General features: G+C 40.1%; 1 protein-coding gene across 3 annotated transcripts in view; it reads left to right on the forward strand.

Moving 5' to 3' along the window:
* Positions 1-18,753, forward strand: part of AKAP9 (A-kinase anchoring protein 9) — a 205,219-nt gene that overhangs the window by 105,752 nt on the left and 80,714 nt on the right. For all 3 annotated transcript variants that reach the window (XM_050939487.1, XM_050939488.1, XM_050939489.1), the window contains 6 exons: positions 164-260; positions 1,067-1,159; positions 3,127-3,498; positions 7,188-7,412; positions 16,671-16,811; positions 17,271-17,362. In XM_050939487.1, coding sequence (XP_050795444.1) covers positions 164-260; positions 1,067-1,159; positions 3,127-3,498; positions 7,188-7,412; positions 16,671-16,811; positions 17,271-17,362 — 1,020 coding nt within the window. The remainder of the gene's footprint in view (positions 1-163; positions 261-1,066; positions 1,160-3,126; positions 3,499-7,187; positions 7,413-16,670; positions 16,812-17,270; positions 17,363-18,753) is intronic.

Consider the following 18,753-nt stretch of genomic DNA (forward strand, 5'->3'; position numbering starts at 1 on the left):
GCATTCTACTATTAAAAGAGTACCACAGAATTTGTGTCATGTAAAATATGTGTCCTCTGTCACTAGTTTAATTTTTTCTTATATAGTTAGCGAGAGGTATTGGGAAACTGAAATTAATATCCTGTAATATTAATCTTTTTTCCATCTTTCTTTTACATTTTAGTATATCTGCGGAGTCACAGGGAAACTCTAAAGACATCATGCAGAAAATGACACAAACTGAAAGTCTTTATCAACAAAGTACAGATACAGCAGTAGAGGTACTGTATAATTCAGTTTGTCTATCAACAATATTATGTGTTTTCAGGATAATTTAAGTAAATATAAATATTTACACTTCAACAAGACATCATTGAAATTTGAGAATAATATTTTGGAGTAATAAACAGATGATGATGATAATCTCAATAGTTATATCAGATGTTTGGAAGTGAAACATGAACATGAGTTCAGCCCATGCTCAAGAAACAAATGAAAATCTCATTTAAGTTTTTACAAAACATATAAAAGAAAATGTGTGTCAGACAAATTATGATGAGCAATAATCTTAGCTTTAATTTAAAAAAAAAAAGTCTAGCCCTTGTTGCAGAAGAAGGTTTGAAATTTTAATTCTTAAAGGCTCAAAAAACGGACCGCAAATAAAAAAATCCAAAATTTTTAAGCCACTGTTAATATTTGTTGAGACCAGACTCATGATTTTTGAACTTTTGGGATTGGCAATACTGTATTTCAGACTTGTTTGTAAGGCTCTGTGATCTAGTCATGTCCCTTCTGCCCTTACCCCGGCTTCTGTGCTTCTGAGGGTGCAGACAGTGCTGGAGAACTGAACCACCACTTCATCTACTGCAATTTTAGCTTTTGTATCTGATTTTGGAGCCGCAGTGAGGAAAATTCCCTTTCCCAACTCTTTTTCTTCATGGACCAAGATTACTTAAACTAATTTACAGGTGACCTTTTTTAAAAAAAAAAGAAAAGGTTTAGAAAATTCAGTATCCTAGCTGAAACTTATAGAATTGAGAAAGTAAAAGCAAGAAACCATGATTTAATATTTCATATATTTTTTTAGTTTCCTCATGAAATGGAATCAAAAGGTGATATGGACATTATTCAGCTGTTGGAAAAACAGTACCAAGAAAGATTAGAAGAAGAAACAGCTAAGGTATAACTTTATAGTGACAACTTTTTAAGCATGTATAATGTGGTTTTATTTACTGTTTGTTACTGTTCAGAAAATAACAGAACAAATATATTGGTATAGTTATATTTATTTATGGGAAACTATCTTGTTCTGATTCTGAACAAGGAAGAGTCTTTCAAAGCCTGTAGGGAACATTGTGCTTTTGACACAAACTTAACATGATAAGTCGGCCCATACTAACCCACTTTATTTTTCTTTTCTCACTCATTCCTTAGCATACATTAGTTAATCCTTTTATTTTCTTAACCAATACCCATCTTCCAGGGGGTCCTGCTCCTAAAATCCTCTGTATAACCCTCTCAAAATCTTCTCCGTAAAGGAAAAGAGCAACTTAATCAGTCTAATCCAATTTTTTTGAAAGAGGTATCTGATTAGAGTTGACTGGAAGCACTTAGCTAAGTTTAGAAGATTTGGGCTGCTTACCTGGTTTGTTTCATTTTTATTAATTTTTATTTTTATAAAAGGAGAAAAGAACCGATTAACTTTTCTGTATATCTGTACAATGTGAATACATTTTCTCCTTGTGGACCAATTGACTGTATTTTCATTAGAGAGACAATGTGGGTGAGATAATATCTTTTATTGGACCAACTTCTGTTGATAGAAGAGAGACAAGCTTTTGAGCCACAAACAGCTCTTCTTTAGCTCTGGGAGAGAGACTCCGAGCATCACGTCTAAATGTAAAGTGGAGCAGAATGTTTAGCATAAGTAGAGCCCTGCAAATCCACAGTTATCTGCTTATATCCATGGATGCAGATGCAGTTGTGAATCAGATGCAGATCCAAATTTTTGTATCTGCACAGGCAGTGCTTAATTTGTGCAGCAGCTTGCCAGGGCTGAGTTCTGGCATCTCTTGGTATATCAGGTCATAGCCCTGGCACCGACTTACTCCTTTGAGTCTGTCAGGTCCCGCATGCAAGGAGGCTGCGGCTCCAGCTGCAGTGTTTAATTTGTGCTGGTGCTTGCCAAGGCTGAGCCCCGACACCTCTTTCATTACAAATTAAGCACTGCGGGCAGGGCTCTAACAGCAAAATAAGGTTCGGGTGCTGGTGTGAATGCAGATACTTATAAAAGGTGGAGTGCAGATCACTGGTCAGGTACAAGTTAATTATCATGGAAGCACGTAGGTTATGGATCCAAATTTTTGTATCCACACAGGGTTCGAAGTATAAATAGTTAGCACGTATTCTAAGGGACCATTCAAGGTACAGTGGCCCATTAACACCTCTGTAGTCTAAGGACAAAAAGAGGGTGCTAGTAGGTTACAGATTGTTGTAATAAGCCATAAGTCCAGAGTCTCGGTTCAGTCTATGATTTTTTATGTCTAGCAGAGTTATGAACATAAGCTCCCAGGCTTGTCTTTTGAAAACATTGAGCAAGTTTCCTTTGAGGATGAGGACTCTAGTGGAGATTGTATAAAGAACTTAAATGGGATATTTTACAGAAAGCCACTTTACCCAGTTGATGTCTAGGAAAACATCTGCAGCTATAACAAAAGGTTTTGAAGAAGGTAGCAAGACACATAGTATGTCTGATATATCAGTCCTCATATTCTTTAAGTGTCTGGATCTTCATTCAACCAAACTGTCTTATCCTCACCATTAGAATGAAAATCGAGAAGGGTGAGGGATTGAATGTCTTGCTACTTTCTTCAAAACCTGTTGTTATAGTTGCAGATATTTTCTTAGACATCAACTAGGTTAAGTAGCTTTCTGTAAAATGTGAAATGTCCCCTTTAGAATAGCTTATTTAAAAATACAAATATTATTTGCTAACTGCGTTGCTTTTTTACCTTTTAAATGTATTTATTTCCATGTAAAATTGATTTATTCATTTATTCATATTATTGATGGGTGGCAACTAGTTTTCTTCTGCAGTAGTAGACGCTGCTATGTATGAACTTCTAAAGGTTGTTTTTATTTTTTCAGGTTATTGTGTCAATGAGTGTAGCGTTTGCCCAACAGACTGAACTGGCAAGAATGGCTAGACAAGAGGAAGAATCAGCACAAACACAAATTGTTCATAAAAAGGAAAAATGTTTTGAAAGTAAGAAGAAGTGCACTGAAGATGAGTTAGATATCCATCTTATTAAGGAGAAGAAAGCAGACATTAAACATGCAGAAGAATTTAAACCACTTAGCAAGGAGCTGAGTGAAGAGTCCAGTGAGATTTCTTCTCTTGAAGAACAACTTGAATCAAGTGTTAATCCTGGTTACATACTAGAACTGAGCAAGAATGAAATGAGGTTTCCAGTATTACCTTTCTCCCATGACAAAGAGCTTACAGTGAAGGAAATATCAGTAAGTATATAGACATTCACCTGAGAAAATCTTTTGCTTTTTTCCCCAGTACCACTAGTTAATTTAGGCCTAAACTTACGGGGCTTTAAAAAATTGTACATGGAAAAGAGTTAATTTTACCAGAAATATTATGATTTATTTTAATTCTATGAAAACTCATATTTTATTTAGCAGCTTCTGTGCTGTATTTTAACTCAAATATTATAACATTACACTAATGCATGAGAATTGGAACATAAAACTGAATATACTGAAAATGACTAATCCATTTTCATGATCAAAGCTTGTGAAATGCAAAAAAGAAAGAATGGCATAAACAGTGAAAAATAAGCTTGATTTTTAAAAAAATATTTTAATACAAATAAATACGTCTTACTAGTGACACATGAAACCTATATAAAGGGGATAAAATTGTGTAAATGTATTATTTTAACCCACCCATGTCTCTCTTGATATATAGGGGACATCATCTGAAAAGATAAAAGCGATAGCTAAAATATATTATTTTTAATAATCTCTGGGGGAGGAGAGGTATGTACAGAATGTATACCAATCAATCCTAATAGCCAGACATTTGGCAATTTATAAAGTGAGATGGGGAAGTTTTTACCCTGTTGTGTCTACAGGGCTACTGCAGCTCAGTGACAAAGACAGGTTACTCAATTCATTACCTTCTGAAAGAGATAAGATGGTAAGATCCACAAAGCTGAAGGGCCTCTGGCCCATGTTATACTCATTCATTATGTATTTCCACATATGTATCCTCTGCAGAGTGAAGCTACACACAGTGTGGGAGGGTGCATATCTCTTACTGCCCCCTCAGACTGTGTCCCTTCACCTACTTAAATAGCAAAACCATCCTGGTCTACTTCTTTTTGGTATCATGGAGGCAGAAGCAGCATATGTCCAGGGCAAACTGAAATAAATATATGGAAAAACTGATACCTGGAAAATGTTCATAGCAAAAGGTTAAGTTATGTCTGTAACAGAAATCTCCGCCAGCTTCCCTGTACACAATACAGTTTTAAGTAACTGAACATGGACTATGATGTTAAAAGTTTCATTTTTCCAATTTTTTATAATCAAAATTGTATTTTTTCCTTCCTAGGATGGAAACAATTGATATTTGTACAATGGGGAGCTCATTAGGTTCAGTTTTAGGGGACGGTTAGCACCACTGATTAGTGAGAAAGCTTGACAAGTAAAAATTGGCTAGAGTTATTTCCACCTCTTTTTTTACAACAGAGATTACAATGCCATGATAGTGAGTCCTCTGAATACTATATATCAGGGAATAAGAGACAGGAAAAAAATAAATGTGTCTGACAGTGATTCTCTAGTTGCAAAGCGTTATATAGGTGGAATTATAATAAATCTAAATTTTGCATTTCAAATAAGTAACCCTTCCATGTACCCTCTTCAGAAAGGAACCAGTGAAACTTAGCTAGCCTAGTCTTCATTAAAATCTTATAGCACTATATATATATTTTGAGTGGAAGGATTCTCATATATTCATTCATAACTGGATTCAGATCTAATATTTTTTTTATAGAGTAGTGAGTTTTGTTTCTTTGGATTTGTTTCTTTCTACGTTTTGAGATTACTTGAAATGCTTAAAATTCTAAACACATTTATGTTATATATTCTACTTGTAAAGGTATGTATTTGCAGAAAAGAGCTTCTGAAATTCATATTTTTACAAGATCATGTCCTAAAGAGAATAAAATTGGAATTGTAAAATGCACTCTTCCATATATAATTTTTAAATAACATGAAATGTGCATGATCGACCCTTGTTATGAGTGCACGGTGCAAGCATTATCTATATTCTAATGTCTGTTGTTGTCACTTGAACACAGAATGTGCATTTTCAAATACTAATTTATCACTATAAACAACACTGTGTACAAGAGGAGAACTCAACCAAACAAATACTTTATACACTGTCCCATGCAAATAACTAATGTTTTGGTTTGCTGGCAGTTCCAAAAAAATTGGGAAAAATATTGTTTCAGGTCAACCCAAAACCTAAATTTATTAGAATTATCAATGAATAGAAAAATGAGAAAAAAATGTTTTGGGTCAAACAAAACATTTTGTTCAAAATGAAGGATTTGGTTTTAATAGATCTGGTGTCTATAACTGTATTTTTTAATAAAAGCAAAGAAAATAAAGGGCTATATTTACAAGGGGACTTAGGCACCACTCACAAAATGGAGGAGGAGGCTCCCAATAACCCAGAGGCAAGGGCACTCATGCAGGAGACCCAGGTTCAAATCACTGCTATTAAGCAGGGACTTCAAACCCAGGTCTCCCTTATTCCCGGTGACTAACCACTAGGTTATTTGCTATTCTGTAATGGGTCTCTCTTAGTCTCTTCTGTTGAAGCTGACCTCCTGAGGTCCCTTCCAACCCTGATATTCTATGTTGCACTTTGTGTGAAATACTTAAACATTCATTGGACCAGAGAGTGATAATGACCTGTAGCCTTGTCGCTCGGGCACTCATCTGGGAGTGGGGGCTTCTGGGTTCCCCGTCCCTGCTCCAGTGAAATTAATTGTTTATATAAAGTGGAACAGCTTCAACAGGAGAGACTGAGAGAGACCCACCTCAGATTAGCCAATATCATTGTTGTTAAGGCACTCACCTGGGATGTGTGAGACCTGGGTTCGAGTCCCTAGTCATGGGGCTCTTGGATATAAGGAGGGGAGAGCACCTCCTAATTTTTTTTGGACTGATGCAATTAACTGAAATGGACATGAATTTGCAAAATGTTTTGGTTGAACCAAAACTGCATTTTTCATTGGAAAAAATTTAATTGGAAAAGTCAACAAATTTCACCCATCTCTATTAAAGATATAAGAGCACAGGCAGTTTTGTTGCTTGCCAAAACAGAAGACGACAGTACAAAAACAGAGAGATGGGTAGTTGCAATGGGCACATTTCAGAGATGAACAAAAACTGTAACTGGAGTACCTCGTGCAAGTAGTAGGCCATATGGATATTTTTGAAGGTTGAATATGAGGAGGCTTTTGAATTGTGGTCTATCTCAGGTATGGAAAAGTGTGTGACAAAGCACTCTGCCAGAAGTCAGTCACACACACAAAGGGAACAGCTGGGAGCGATACTTTTGGAGAACAAAAGAAGCAGTAGTGGTTATGAGAGGAGAGAGCTAGGTAAGAGTTGAGTTGTGAAGTGCTTTGAAACGGAAAAAGAGAATCATTAATTTTATTCAGAAGAAAAAGGAAAAAGAAGAGTATATGAGATATGGTCCAAGGAAGGTGATTCAGTGGTAGCATTTTTGATAGAATTGAGAAGAGGAAGATAAAAGTGCAAAGCCAGAGTGCAGGAGGTTGCAATGAGGAAAGTTAGAGATAAAGGCATGGATATTAATATTACTTGGATAGAGCTTCATATATGAAGTCCCTGCACTTTCTCACCAACCTCAAAATATTAAACAAAGCTTAATATTTTTCTTTGTTTTGGAACATTACATCAATACATATGTTTACCGTTTCTTAGTTGGGGAGTATGTGATTCTTTAACATTTGGCCTTCCAAGAAGCAGGGAACAAGTTGACTTCTTAGATGATAGCTGTTTTGATTTGTGCAAATATTTTTGAAAAATTGTTTAACCATTTCATACATGTACCTGCATATAAAATGGTAATAACAGTTCAAATATTACAGCCCTATCATGAGATGGCATCATCCAGTACAGAAACATCAGGTCAGCTGTTGCTATATGAAGAGCGTTTGGAAGACATGCGACAGGAACTTGTACGACAATATCAGGAACATCAGCAGGCAACAGAATTATTGAGACAGGGGCATATGCAGCAAATGGAACGGCAAAAAGAAAATCAAGAACAACTCCTAGCAGAGCTTGATAGACTTAAAGTTCAATTAGCCAAGGTAATGTAGGATCTGGGGCAATGGCAGGGGCATAAGAGTGTATTGACAACTGATACTGGCTTTTTCTCACCACAGTCAGCCCTAAACTGTCATGAACTAGTCTTGGTTGGAGCCTCCAGCAGTTCAACCATCTTTTTGTTGCTGGGAAAACATTTAGCAGCCTGATCTCCTGCCACTATCTGTACAGTGAAGCCTACCAAATCAAGGGTGTGAGGGTTCTGGGGCCAGCTTCCATTAACCAATTTCGCTCAGAGTAAGTGTGGTCTCAGAGGGTGTCAAGGTTCCTTCCTCACTCTGAACTTTAGGGTACAAATGTGGGGACCTGCATGGATACTTCTAAGCTTTATTACTAGCTTAGATCTGGTAACTCTGCCACCATCCAGAAATTACAGTGTCTGGATTACTTCTTGTCCTCCCCAAAACCTTCGCCTCCCTGGGCAGCCTTGAGAGGTTTCACCAATTCCCTGGTGAACACAGATCCAAACCCCTTGGATCTTAAAACAAGGAGAAATTAACCATACTCTCTTCTTTCCCCCCACCGATCCTTAGTGAGTCCAGATCCAATCCCCTTGGATCTTAAAACAAGGAAAAATCAATCAGGTTCTTAAAAAGAAAGCTTTTAATTAAAGAAAGAAAAGTAAAAAAATCATGTCTGTAAAATCAGGATGGAAAATACTTTACAGGGTAATCAGATTCATATAGCCCAGAGGAACCCCCTCTAGCCCTAGGTTCAAAGTTACAGCAAGCAGAGGTAAAATCCTCTCAGCAAAAAAGGAACATTTACAAATTGAAAAAACAAAAATAAAACTAATCCACCTTGCCTGGCTGTTACTTACAATTTTGAAACATAAAAGACTGATTCAGAAAGATTTGGAGAGCCTGGATTGACGTCTGGTCCCTCTTAGTCCCAAGAGCGAACAACACCCAAAACAAAGAGCACAAACAAAAACTTCCCTCCACCAAGATTTGAAAGTATCTTGTCCCCTTATTGGTCCTCTGGTCAGGTGTCAGCCAGGTTTACTGAGCGTCTTAACCCTTTACAGGTAAAAGAGGCATTAACCCGTAACTATCTGTTTATGACACGCCCCCCAAATCTCAGACAGTGTGGAACCACACTGGCAGTGATTTCTTCCTAGAACTTTAGAATAAACAGATTAATAAAACACATGCACCTTTACATATACTACTAATTATGTAAAACTACAAGATTTTCTACATTTCAAGGACAATTTTTAAGCAGTTGATTCTGGGAAACTTTTACGGGAGAGTGCATCAGCTACTTTGTTAGAAGCTCCTGAAATGTGTTGAATTTCGAAATCAAAATCTTGGAGAGCTAAACTCCATCGAAGAAGTTTTTTGTTGTTTCCCTTGGCAGCATGAAGCCACTTTAGCGCAGCATGGTCGGTTTGTAGCTGGAAACACCGTCCCCAAACGTATGGGCGTAGCTTTTCCAGGGCATACACAATGGCGTAGCATTCTTTTTCACTGATTGACCAGTGGCTTTCCCTCTCAGACAGTTTCTTGCTGAGAAACACGACAGGATGAAATTTTTGATCCGGTCCTTCCTGCATTAAAACTGCTCCTACACCACGTTCAGACGCATCTGTGGTTACTAGGAATGGTTTGTCAAAGTCTGGGGCCCTTAGCACAGGGTCAGACATGAGTGTTGCCGTAAGCTGGTTAAAGGCCTTCTGATACTCATCAGTCCACTTAACTGCATTGGGCTGTGTTTTTCTGGTCAGGTCAGTGGGGCAGTGATTTGGCTGTAGTGTGGTACAAATCACTTGTAATATCCGGGCAAGCCTAAGAAGGATTGGCCCTGTTTCTTTGACTTTGGGACAGGCCACCTTTGGATAGCATTCACCTTGGCCTGTAGGGGAGTTATCGTTTCTTGACCCACCTGGTGTCCAAGGTAAGTCACTCTGTTTTGGCCTATTTGACACTTTTTAGCTTTAACAGTTAGTCCTGCCTGCCTGATGCGCTCGAAGACTTTTTCCAGGTGCTCCGGGTGTTCTGTCCATGAATCAGAAAAAATGGCCACATCATCGAGGTAGGCAACTGCATATTCTCCCAGTCCTACTAGGAGACCATCTACAAGTCTTTGGAAGGTGGCGGGTGCATTTCGCAGCCCGAAAGGAAGCACATTAAATTCATACACCCCTGCATGGGTAATGAAGGCTGACCTTTCTTTGGCGGGTTCATCTAGCGGTACTTGCCAGTACCCCTTGGTTAAGTTTAATGTAGAGATGAACTGGGCACGTCCCAATTTTTCCAATAGCTCATTGGTGGTTGGCACTGGATAGTTGTCGGGACGAGTTACAGCATTTAGCTTATGGTAGTCCACGCAAAAGTGTATTTCCCCATCTGGTTTGGGAACTAGAGCCACTGGAGATGCCCATGCACTGTTAGGGGGCGGATTATACCCATCTGTAGCATGCTTTGGATCTCCCGTTCTATAGCAGCTTGGACATGAGGAGACAGCCGGTAGGGTGGGGCTCTAATTGAGTGAGCATTACCTGTGTCAATGGAGTGGTATGCCCGTTCGGTCCGTCCTGCAGTGTCTGAGAACAATGGGGAGAAGCTAGTGCACAGCTTCTTGATCTGTTGCCGCTGCAGATGTTCCAAGGTTGTGGAGAGGTTCACCTCTTCCACGCCACTGTTGTTTTTTTTTTCGTAGTAGACACATTTAGGCCACTTAGCGTCATCTTCTTTCTGGGCTATAAACTGACAAACCTTTAAGTCTCTGGAATAAAAGGGCTTTAGAGAATTAACATGGTACACTTTAGGCTTTAGGGTTGACGTGGGGAATGCTATGAGATAGTTAACAGCTCCTAGGCGCTCTTGGACCGTGAAGGGCCCTTCCCATGACGCTTCCATTTTATGGGCCTGTTGCACCTTCAAGACCATAACCTGGTCCCCTACTTTGAAGGAACGCTCTCTGGTATGTTTATAATACCAGGTCTTTTGCTCCTCCTGAGCATCCTTTAGGTTTTCTTCAGTAAGGGCTAAAGAGTGTCGGAGGGTGCTTTGTAGGTTGCTTACAAAGTCTAGAATGTTATTTCCTGGAGAAGGCTTAAACCCGTCCCATTGCTGCTTCACCAACTGTAATAGCCCCTTAACCTTGTGGCCATACACAAGTTCAAATGGTGAAAACCCTAAACTGGGATGTGGTACAGCCCTGTAGGCAAACAGCAACTGCTGTAACACTAGGTCCCAATCATTGGAGTGTTCATTTACGAATTTACGTATCATGGCCCCCAAAGTTCCATTAAACCTCTCCACCAGGCCATTGGTTTGATGGTGGTAAGGGGTGGCAACCAAGTGATTCACCCCAGGAGCTTCCCACAGATTTTACATGTCCCTGCCAGGAAATTAGTTCCCGAATTTGTGAGGATGTCGGAGGGCCAACCTACCCTGGCAAAAATGTGTGTTGAGGCCTGGCACACAGTTTTAGCCCTGGTGTTGCTTAGAGCTACTGCTTCCGGCCATCGGGTAGCAAAGTCCATGAAAGTCAGTATGTACTGCTTTCCTCTGGGTGTCTTTTTTGGGAAAGGACCCAGAATAGCCACAACTACTCGCTGAAATGGGACCTCAATTATGGGGAGTGGCTGGAGAGGGGCTTTGACCTGGTCTTGGGGCTTTCCCACTCGTTGGCACACCTCACGAGACCGGACATAATTAGCAACGTCCTTGCCCATTCCCTCCCAGTGGAAAGACTTCCCCAACCGGTCCTTGGTTCTGTTCACCCCGGAATGAGTACTGGGATGATCATGGAATAAGCTCAAGAGCTTTACCCGGTACTTAGTTGGAGATACCAACTGTCTTTGAGGGCGCCAGTCTTCCTGGTGTCCGCCAGAAAGAGTCTCCTTGTATAAAAGTCCTTGTTTTACAACAAACCAGAATCGGTTAGAAGAGCTGAGAGGCGGTTGGGTGTTCCATGCTGCCACTCAAGCCTTCTGAAGGCTGTCATCTGTTTCCTGCTCAGCCTGGAACTGTTCCCTTGAAGCTGGAGGCATCAGTTCCTCCTTAAACTGTGGACTTGGGCTTAGTCCCTCCGGAGGCGGTGTAGGTGATGGGGTTGTTTTCACTGATTGTGAACAGCTTTCCGCTGGTGCGCTGTGTGTTATTTCAGGCTCTGGCTGAGCCTCTTGGGTAGGGTTGTCTGCTGCTTCGGCCAGTTCAGGCCCACTGGTGCCCTCTGGCGTTGGAGTTGTAGATGGGTTTGCAAGCGCCGGAGTCAGTGCTGGCAACGGTTCTGGTGCTGGTTGCTTTTCCAGTTCTGGGACTGGATGGACTATGGCTTGTGCAGTCGTTGGCAGGGGATCTGGTTCCACCACCTCTGTCTGGGTCTCTGGTAACATAGACAGGGCCCTTGTGGACGGCTCAGGAACAGGGATGGGTCTGGAAGCTTGCCAGCCAATGGCTTGGCTGCGTGTAACCATTCCCACCCTCTTGGCCCACTTCACCTGGTTGGCCAAGTCTTCCCCCAGTAGCATGGGGATGGGATAGTTTTCATAGACTGCAAAAGTCCACATTCCTGACCAGCCCTTGTACTGGACAGGTAACTCAGCTGTAGGCAAGTTTACAGATTTTGGCATGAATGGGTGGATTGTCACTTGGGCCTCTGGGTTTATGAATTTGGGGTCCACTAAGGATTGGTGGATAGCTGATACTTGTGCCCCCTTGTCTCTCCATGCGATAACCTTCTTTACGCCCACTCTCAAGTTTTCCCTTCGCTCCGAGGGTATTTGAGAGGCATCTGGGCCTGGGGATCTTTGGTGTGATTGTGGTGCAATGAACTGTAATCAGTTGGGGTTCTTGGGGCAGTTGGCATTTATATGTCCCAGTTCATTACTTTTAAAACATCACCCAACTGACTGGTCACTGGGTCTAGGTGAGTTGCTGGAGACTGGTGAGGTGGGACAATAGGGTGTCTGGGGTTTTCCTTGGGTTGTAGGTGGGGTCTTGGGTTGCCCCCGGTGATAGGGTTTATTTTTGGTTTGCCCCCTCTGATATTCGCTCCCCTTGCTAGTAGTTTTTTTTTTCTGCCACTTCTACCCATCTGGCTCTAATCTCCCCTGCCTCGGTTACAGTTTTGGGCTTCCCATCTAGGATGTACCTTTCTATTTCCTCAGGAACACCCTGTAAGAACTGCTCCATTTGCATGAGGAAGGACAGCTCTTCCAGGGAGTTAGCACTTGCTCCTGATATTCAGGCCTCCCAATTCTTTCCAATGTGGTAGGCGTGTCGGGTAAATGACACATCTGGTTTCCACCTTAGGGCTCTGAACCACCGATGGGCATGCTCAGGTGTTAGCCCCATTCTGATTCTGGCCTTGGTTTGAAAAAGTTTATAATCATTCATGTATTCCTTAGGCATTTCAGCTGCCACCTCTGCTAAGGGTCCACTTAGCTGTGGCCTCAACTCTATTATGTACTGGTCTGCAGAGATGCTGTATCCAAGGCAGGCCCTTTTAAAATTTTCTAAGAAGGCCTCAGTATCATCACCTGCCTTATAGGTGAGGAATTTTGTGGGATGGGAAACTACCTGCAGAAGGGTTGTTAGGGTTGGCTGGCACATCCTGCTTAGCCTTTGCTAATTCCAGGGCCTGCTGGTGGGCCTCCCTCTGGATCTCCATCTCTTTTTGTTTCATCTCCATCTCTTTTTGTTTCATTTCCATCTCTTTTTCTCTCACCTCCATCTCTTTTTTCTTCGCCTCCATAGTTGTCTTGTGGGCAGCGTCTTCCCTGGCTATTTCTGCATTGATTTCTAATTGTTTTAGTTCCATCTGTCTCTTATGTTCGTTGTCTTTCTCTGTTGCTTCCAGCCTAGCTAGTTCTAGTTTGTTAGTGGCTCCACTGGTACTCATTTTTCTGCTTTCTTGTGCTGGCCACACCCCTCTGCAGTTCACTGAAACTGGGATGCACTCATCTCAGGGCTGCTTGGCTAACAGAGACTTTCTAACTAGCTATACCCGAGAGGTAGAAAAAAAGAAAACAATTCAGCTTGTAAATTCCTTTTGCTGGCTGCTTGCTCACAGCTTGAAGCCTCTTTTTAACAAAGACCCTTGTTAAAAACACTAAACACCTCTGCCTTCAGGCTGCTTTCTAGGCAGCTAGAAAGGAGAGAAAAAAAAATCCTACTGGCTTTTGGTTCCTAAAAAATCCCACACTGCTGCTCACCATGTCAGTGTTCCTTCCCCACTCTGAACTTCAGGGTACAAATGTGGGGACCTGCATGGACACCTCTAAGCTTAATTACTAGCTTAGATCTGGTAACACTGCCACCATCCAGAAATTACAGTGTCTGGATCACTTCTTGTCCCCCACAAAACCTTCCCTCCCCTGGCAGCCTTGAGAGGCTTCACCAATTCCCTGGTGAACACAGATCCAAACCCCTTGGATCTTAAAACAAGGAGAAATTAACCATCCCCCCTTTTTTTCCCCCACCGATCCCTGGTGAGTCCAGATCCAATCCCCTTGGATCTTAAAACAAGGAAAAATCAATCAGGTTCTTAAAAAGAAAGCTTTTAATTAAAGAAAGAAAAGTAAAAAAATCATGTCTGTAAAATCAGGATGGAAAATACTTTACAGAGTAATCAGATTCATATAGCCCAGAGGAACCCCCTCTAGCCTTAGGTTCGAAGTTACAGCAAGCAGAGGTAAAATCCTCTCAGCAAAAAAGGAACATTTACAAATTGAGAAAACAAAAATAAAACTAATCCACCTTGCCTGGCTGTTACTTACAATTTTGAAACATAAAAGACTGATTCAGAAAGATTTGGAGAGCCTGGATTGACGTCTGGTCCCTCTTAGTCCCAAGAGCGAACAACATCCAAAACAAAGAGCACAAACAAAGACTTCCCTCCACCAAGATTTGAAAGTATCTTGTCCCCTTATTGGTCCTCTGGTCAGGTGTCAGCCAGGTTTACTGAGCGTCTTAACCCTTTACAGGTAAAAGAGGCATTAACCCTTAATTATCTGTTTATGACAGAGGGTTATCATTAATTGACCCACCCAGTGATTCTTGTCAGTGGAGTAGTGATCCATTGCTTCTTTTAGTGCCTTGTCCTCACTGCTGTCATTGGCACAGTGTTCCCAGGAATGACTGTTCACAGTCCAAACTTGGGTCATCTGTGGAGAGGGGCATTCCAGGAGTGGCCTGCACTGATCCAACTCCCAGTTAGTGTCTCTAATGTCATATTTCTTCCCCCATGCTCCCTTTTATCTCAAGCCAGATATCTTGTGGTGTAGAAAGGCAGTCCACACTGCTCTTCCACTGCATAGTATGCTGCTTCCACCTGGGTCTCAAGTAAAATGAGAAAGAGTACCAATGACAGGGAATCAGTGGTCTTCCTGATTGGACCTGGTGTTATGGAAGCTGCAAGGAGCTTCCATGCACTGGTGGGGAGAAGGGTTAATATTCCCTAAGGAAGAAATAAACCATTATGAGCAAGAGTGAACTTCTCAGCAGCCAAAAAATGTCCTCCTTGATTCCATTGGGCCATAAGGAGCTTGGCTTTGTAAAGTACAAATTAGTATAGTGGGAAAGACAAAGGTGTATGTTTACTAGATTTTTTGCATTTCTAAAATATAGCCACCTAGAATCCAGTGTCCCAAACCCATACAATCTCCATAAAAGGAATGTTAAAGGAACTCCTCTTAATCGTTGGGATCTCAGAAATAAGATTTTATCTCTTACCAGACTAAGAGGACAAAACTCAGAAGAATCTATCCAGTCCTACATTCACAGGCTCACATATTACATTGACAGTGCATGGATATGTGTTTGTTGTGTCATCTGAACAATGCAACATTACAAAAATATACGAGAAAATAGTGACAGAACCCTGAAGTTCTTCAGTTCTTCTCCACTATACTTACAAGGTTCCACCTGACACCTTACGCTCCTCCCATACTAGGTTTTTCTTTATCTACCTTCTTTCTGTTTCATGGGAGGAAAGCGTAATAAAGACATGCTGTTCCCAAACATTGAGGTTGTAGGTAGCTGGTAAGCCTGCTTCTCCTTTCTGCAACTTTGAGGTGTGGTTGTCAGGCCTGCTTATCCTTTAGCCTATTTCTGGACCTCTTCCTACTCATTGTCCTGGAATTGTTCCTTTGGGATACCTATATCTTCCCCTCCTCTGCACTGCCTCTTCTATCTCCTTACACTCACATCTATACATTGCAGGAGCTGAAACTTCTAAAACTGTGGGGAGAGAGTACTTGTGTGATTTAGGTCATTAGCTCCTCTGTTTTAATGTAAAGGATGTTTTTGCCATGAGATCTATGTTAGAATTAATATATAATTATTAAATCAGGAATACTTCTAGCTCCTCTAAATTTGGATGATAGCACTGGAGGGGACCACCTTGGTCATAAAGTCCAGTCTCCAGCAGGCAACCCAGTCACTTAATCCAGTTCATAAACTTATTGAGCTCCCTAAAACTAGTTAGGTCACCAGTTCTCAAACTTTAGCAACTCAAGGACTCCCATTTTGATTTAAAATTGTTCATGGATCCTCAAGCCCCCCATTCAGCCTCAGCCCCCACCCCCACTCCACCCCTTCCCCCAAGGCCCCACTTCTTTCCACCCCCACTACACCCATGTCCCTCCTCTTCTCTGCCTATTTTTGCCCAGTATGCAGGAGGCGCTGGGAGGGAGAGGGAGGAGTTGAGAGAGGGAGAGGGAGGAGCTGATCAACAGGGCTCGCAGGCCCCCAGGGGGTCTGTAGACCCCAGTTTGAGAAATGCTGAGTTAGGTTGCCTACTCGTATGGCAGGCTGCTCCAGAGTCTTTCTCCCCTGATTATTAGAAATCACTTTCCCTGTTTTTACCCTCAGCTGTAATTAGTTTGTTATACTATATTCTTTCACCTTTATGAAGATCTTTTATAAAAAGGACATGTTATCTAGGCAGTCTATCTGCCATCCTAAAAATTATACTACAGTATATATATATTATGATGTTAAACTTGTAACTTCCAGTGTAAATATAGTGCTTTAAAAGAAGTACTTACAGATTTGTATGAAAATCCTAGATATACTTAAGCTACCAAAACCACGGTCTAGCTATCAATTTCATAAAGCTTTAAATTTGCTTTTAGCCACTTAACAAAAGAAGCTGCATTTTCCTGGTGCAAAATATGTTGAGTATTGGAAGTGCCAGGAATGACTAATACCAGAAAATTAAAAACCTTTCTAATGTTAATGCTTTCCTTCTACTGTTCGTAGTATGCCCTTATGAAATTTCATTTTTAGAGTGTCTCAGTGGAGAAGGACAACTTGGTTACAGAGAGAGAGAGAATGCTTTTAGAGGAACTAGAATTGTTAAAGCAACATTCTGTACCCGGAAGAGGGAAGCTGCATTGTGAGCTATGCAACAACAGTACGCAAACACAGGTAAATATGGACTTTGGCTACCTTAGGAGCCATGATATGTAAATGCAGTAGGGTTTCTTTTGTCTGCTGCCTTATGGGTTGGTTAAATAATGAGGAGGTGGAGTTTAGCTGCCTGTCTTTTTACTTTAGTTAAACTCAGATTTTAATGTTGCTATAGCAACATCCAACAGAGAACCCAGAAACTGTTTATTTAGCATAACAAACTTCATTTTAACAGGCTCTGGTTTGGATCTGTCATGTTTTTTCCATCTACACATTAATGTGTTTTGTACTTATTATCTTTCCTGGATACTAGCAATTTCATGGAAAGGGGTAGCTGTTTTATTTCAAACAATATGTAATTTTTGCATAAAAGTTTTAATTTTGTAATGTAACTATGTATCAGAATACAATGTTGATTCCATCATGACAGGATTTTTTTCTTTTTTGTCTTCTCTGCCTTTGCAAATACTTACTCAGAATGAAAATGAAAGCCAAACTGAATCAAAAGAGGGTAAAGACGGAGGAGGAAAGCCTGAAGAAATATCTTTGGATATTCTTTCAAAAGAAAGGTATTCAGAGCTTGAGCTTGTTAAATCCAGACTTTCTTTAATTCAAAGTTTCTGCATTTATACTATAATTACAATCAAAAGTTATATTTAGCTTTGTGAATCATGTAATTATCTGATGTATCAGTCATATGCAATAAAAATTTATAATAAGTCAACATAGAATCCAAACCTGGATGCTTTTTGAGTGAAGCTAAATAATTTGTCACTTTTTTACAGTATTATTTAAACAGCTGTATTATAAAATTGGATTTTTTAAAAATGGTCTTGAAAATGATGTTCTCAGGCTATTTATTCCAAGTAATTGAATCAAGCATTTAAAATCATATTCCAATCATTGGAATTTATAAGGCTACTTCTTGGCTTATGCCACTCATTCCTAACATACTGCTTAGGTTGTGTACTCTATCTGAAACTCAACCTTTTCTGTGTAGCTGTATAATGACAAATAGGATGTTTTTGATGTTTGCACATTTTCCTATTCATTGCATACACTATATAGGGCACTATATATTTTTACATTGATTTTTGTCAAAGTATCCGAGTGTATCTTTGAATATTCCTTATCTTGAACTTTTATGTAAACTTTTACAATAAATAAATACAGAGATGCTCACCAGAAACACAATAGCCTATTTTTCAATGTCATTATGTAATTTTAAATATTGCTTATACTACATGGCATAACTTAGGCATTTTCAAAAAATATCATCTGCGTAATTTAACTACTTTTTTGTGCACAATTCTTGCTGTTCATTTTATGTTAAGCTACCAAAATAATATTCTTACAAAACCTCCACAAATTACATTTATTGTTATAAAGTCAAAGATTGCATTTTAAACATAAATTCATCTTGAGTTATGTCATTTTCCCCATCTCTAATTTCTGACTTCCAATGCTGCCACATTATCCCAATCTCCTTCCTCAGCCTGCATGTGGAATCTTGGTCACTTAAGGTGTTGGCTCTCCATCATTATGAAGCACAGTAATTCTTTGAAAAAATGAAGTGTATGAAATATAATTAGTATACTGTACCGATATAAATAAACTAATGTTTGTTCTATAATTATGTAGCCATCAGGTATAGATGAACAGACTGATGTGGTCTATATTTAAAAAGTACACGTTTCCAGTGCAAAATAAAATCAATAATTGTGCTGCTTTATTATCATCACGTATTATCATAGCTGGACAATAATATTTATTTTCATGTTGTCCAAGTTCTTCAACTAGCAATTTTATTTTTTCTCATGTGAAGAACCTCTAAGACAGTGGTTTTCAATCTGTGGCCCACGGACCCCTGGGGGCTCTGCAAACTATATCTAAGATCTCCAAAGGGGTCCGCACCACCATTCAAAAATTTTTGTGGGTCCACAAATGAAAAAAGTTTGAA

The sequence above is a fragment of the Gopherus flavomarginatus genome, chromosome 2 (genome assembly GCF_025201925.1).
Source record: "Gopherus flavomarginatus isolate rGopFla2 chromosome 2, rGopFla2.mat.asm, whole genome shotgun sequence".
Classification (NCBI taxonomy): domain Eukaryota; kingdom Metazoa; phylum Chordata; order Testudines; family Testudinidae; genus Gopherus; species Gopherus flavomarginatus.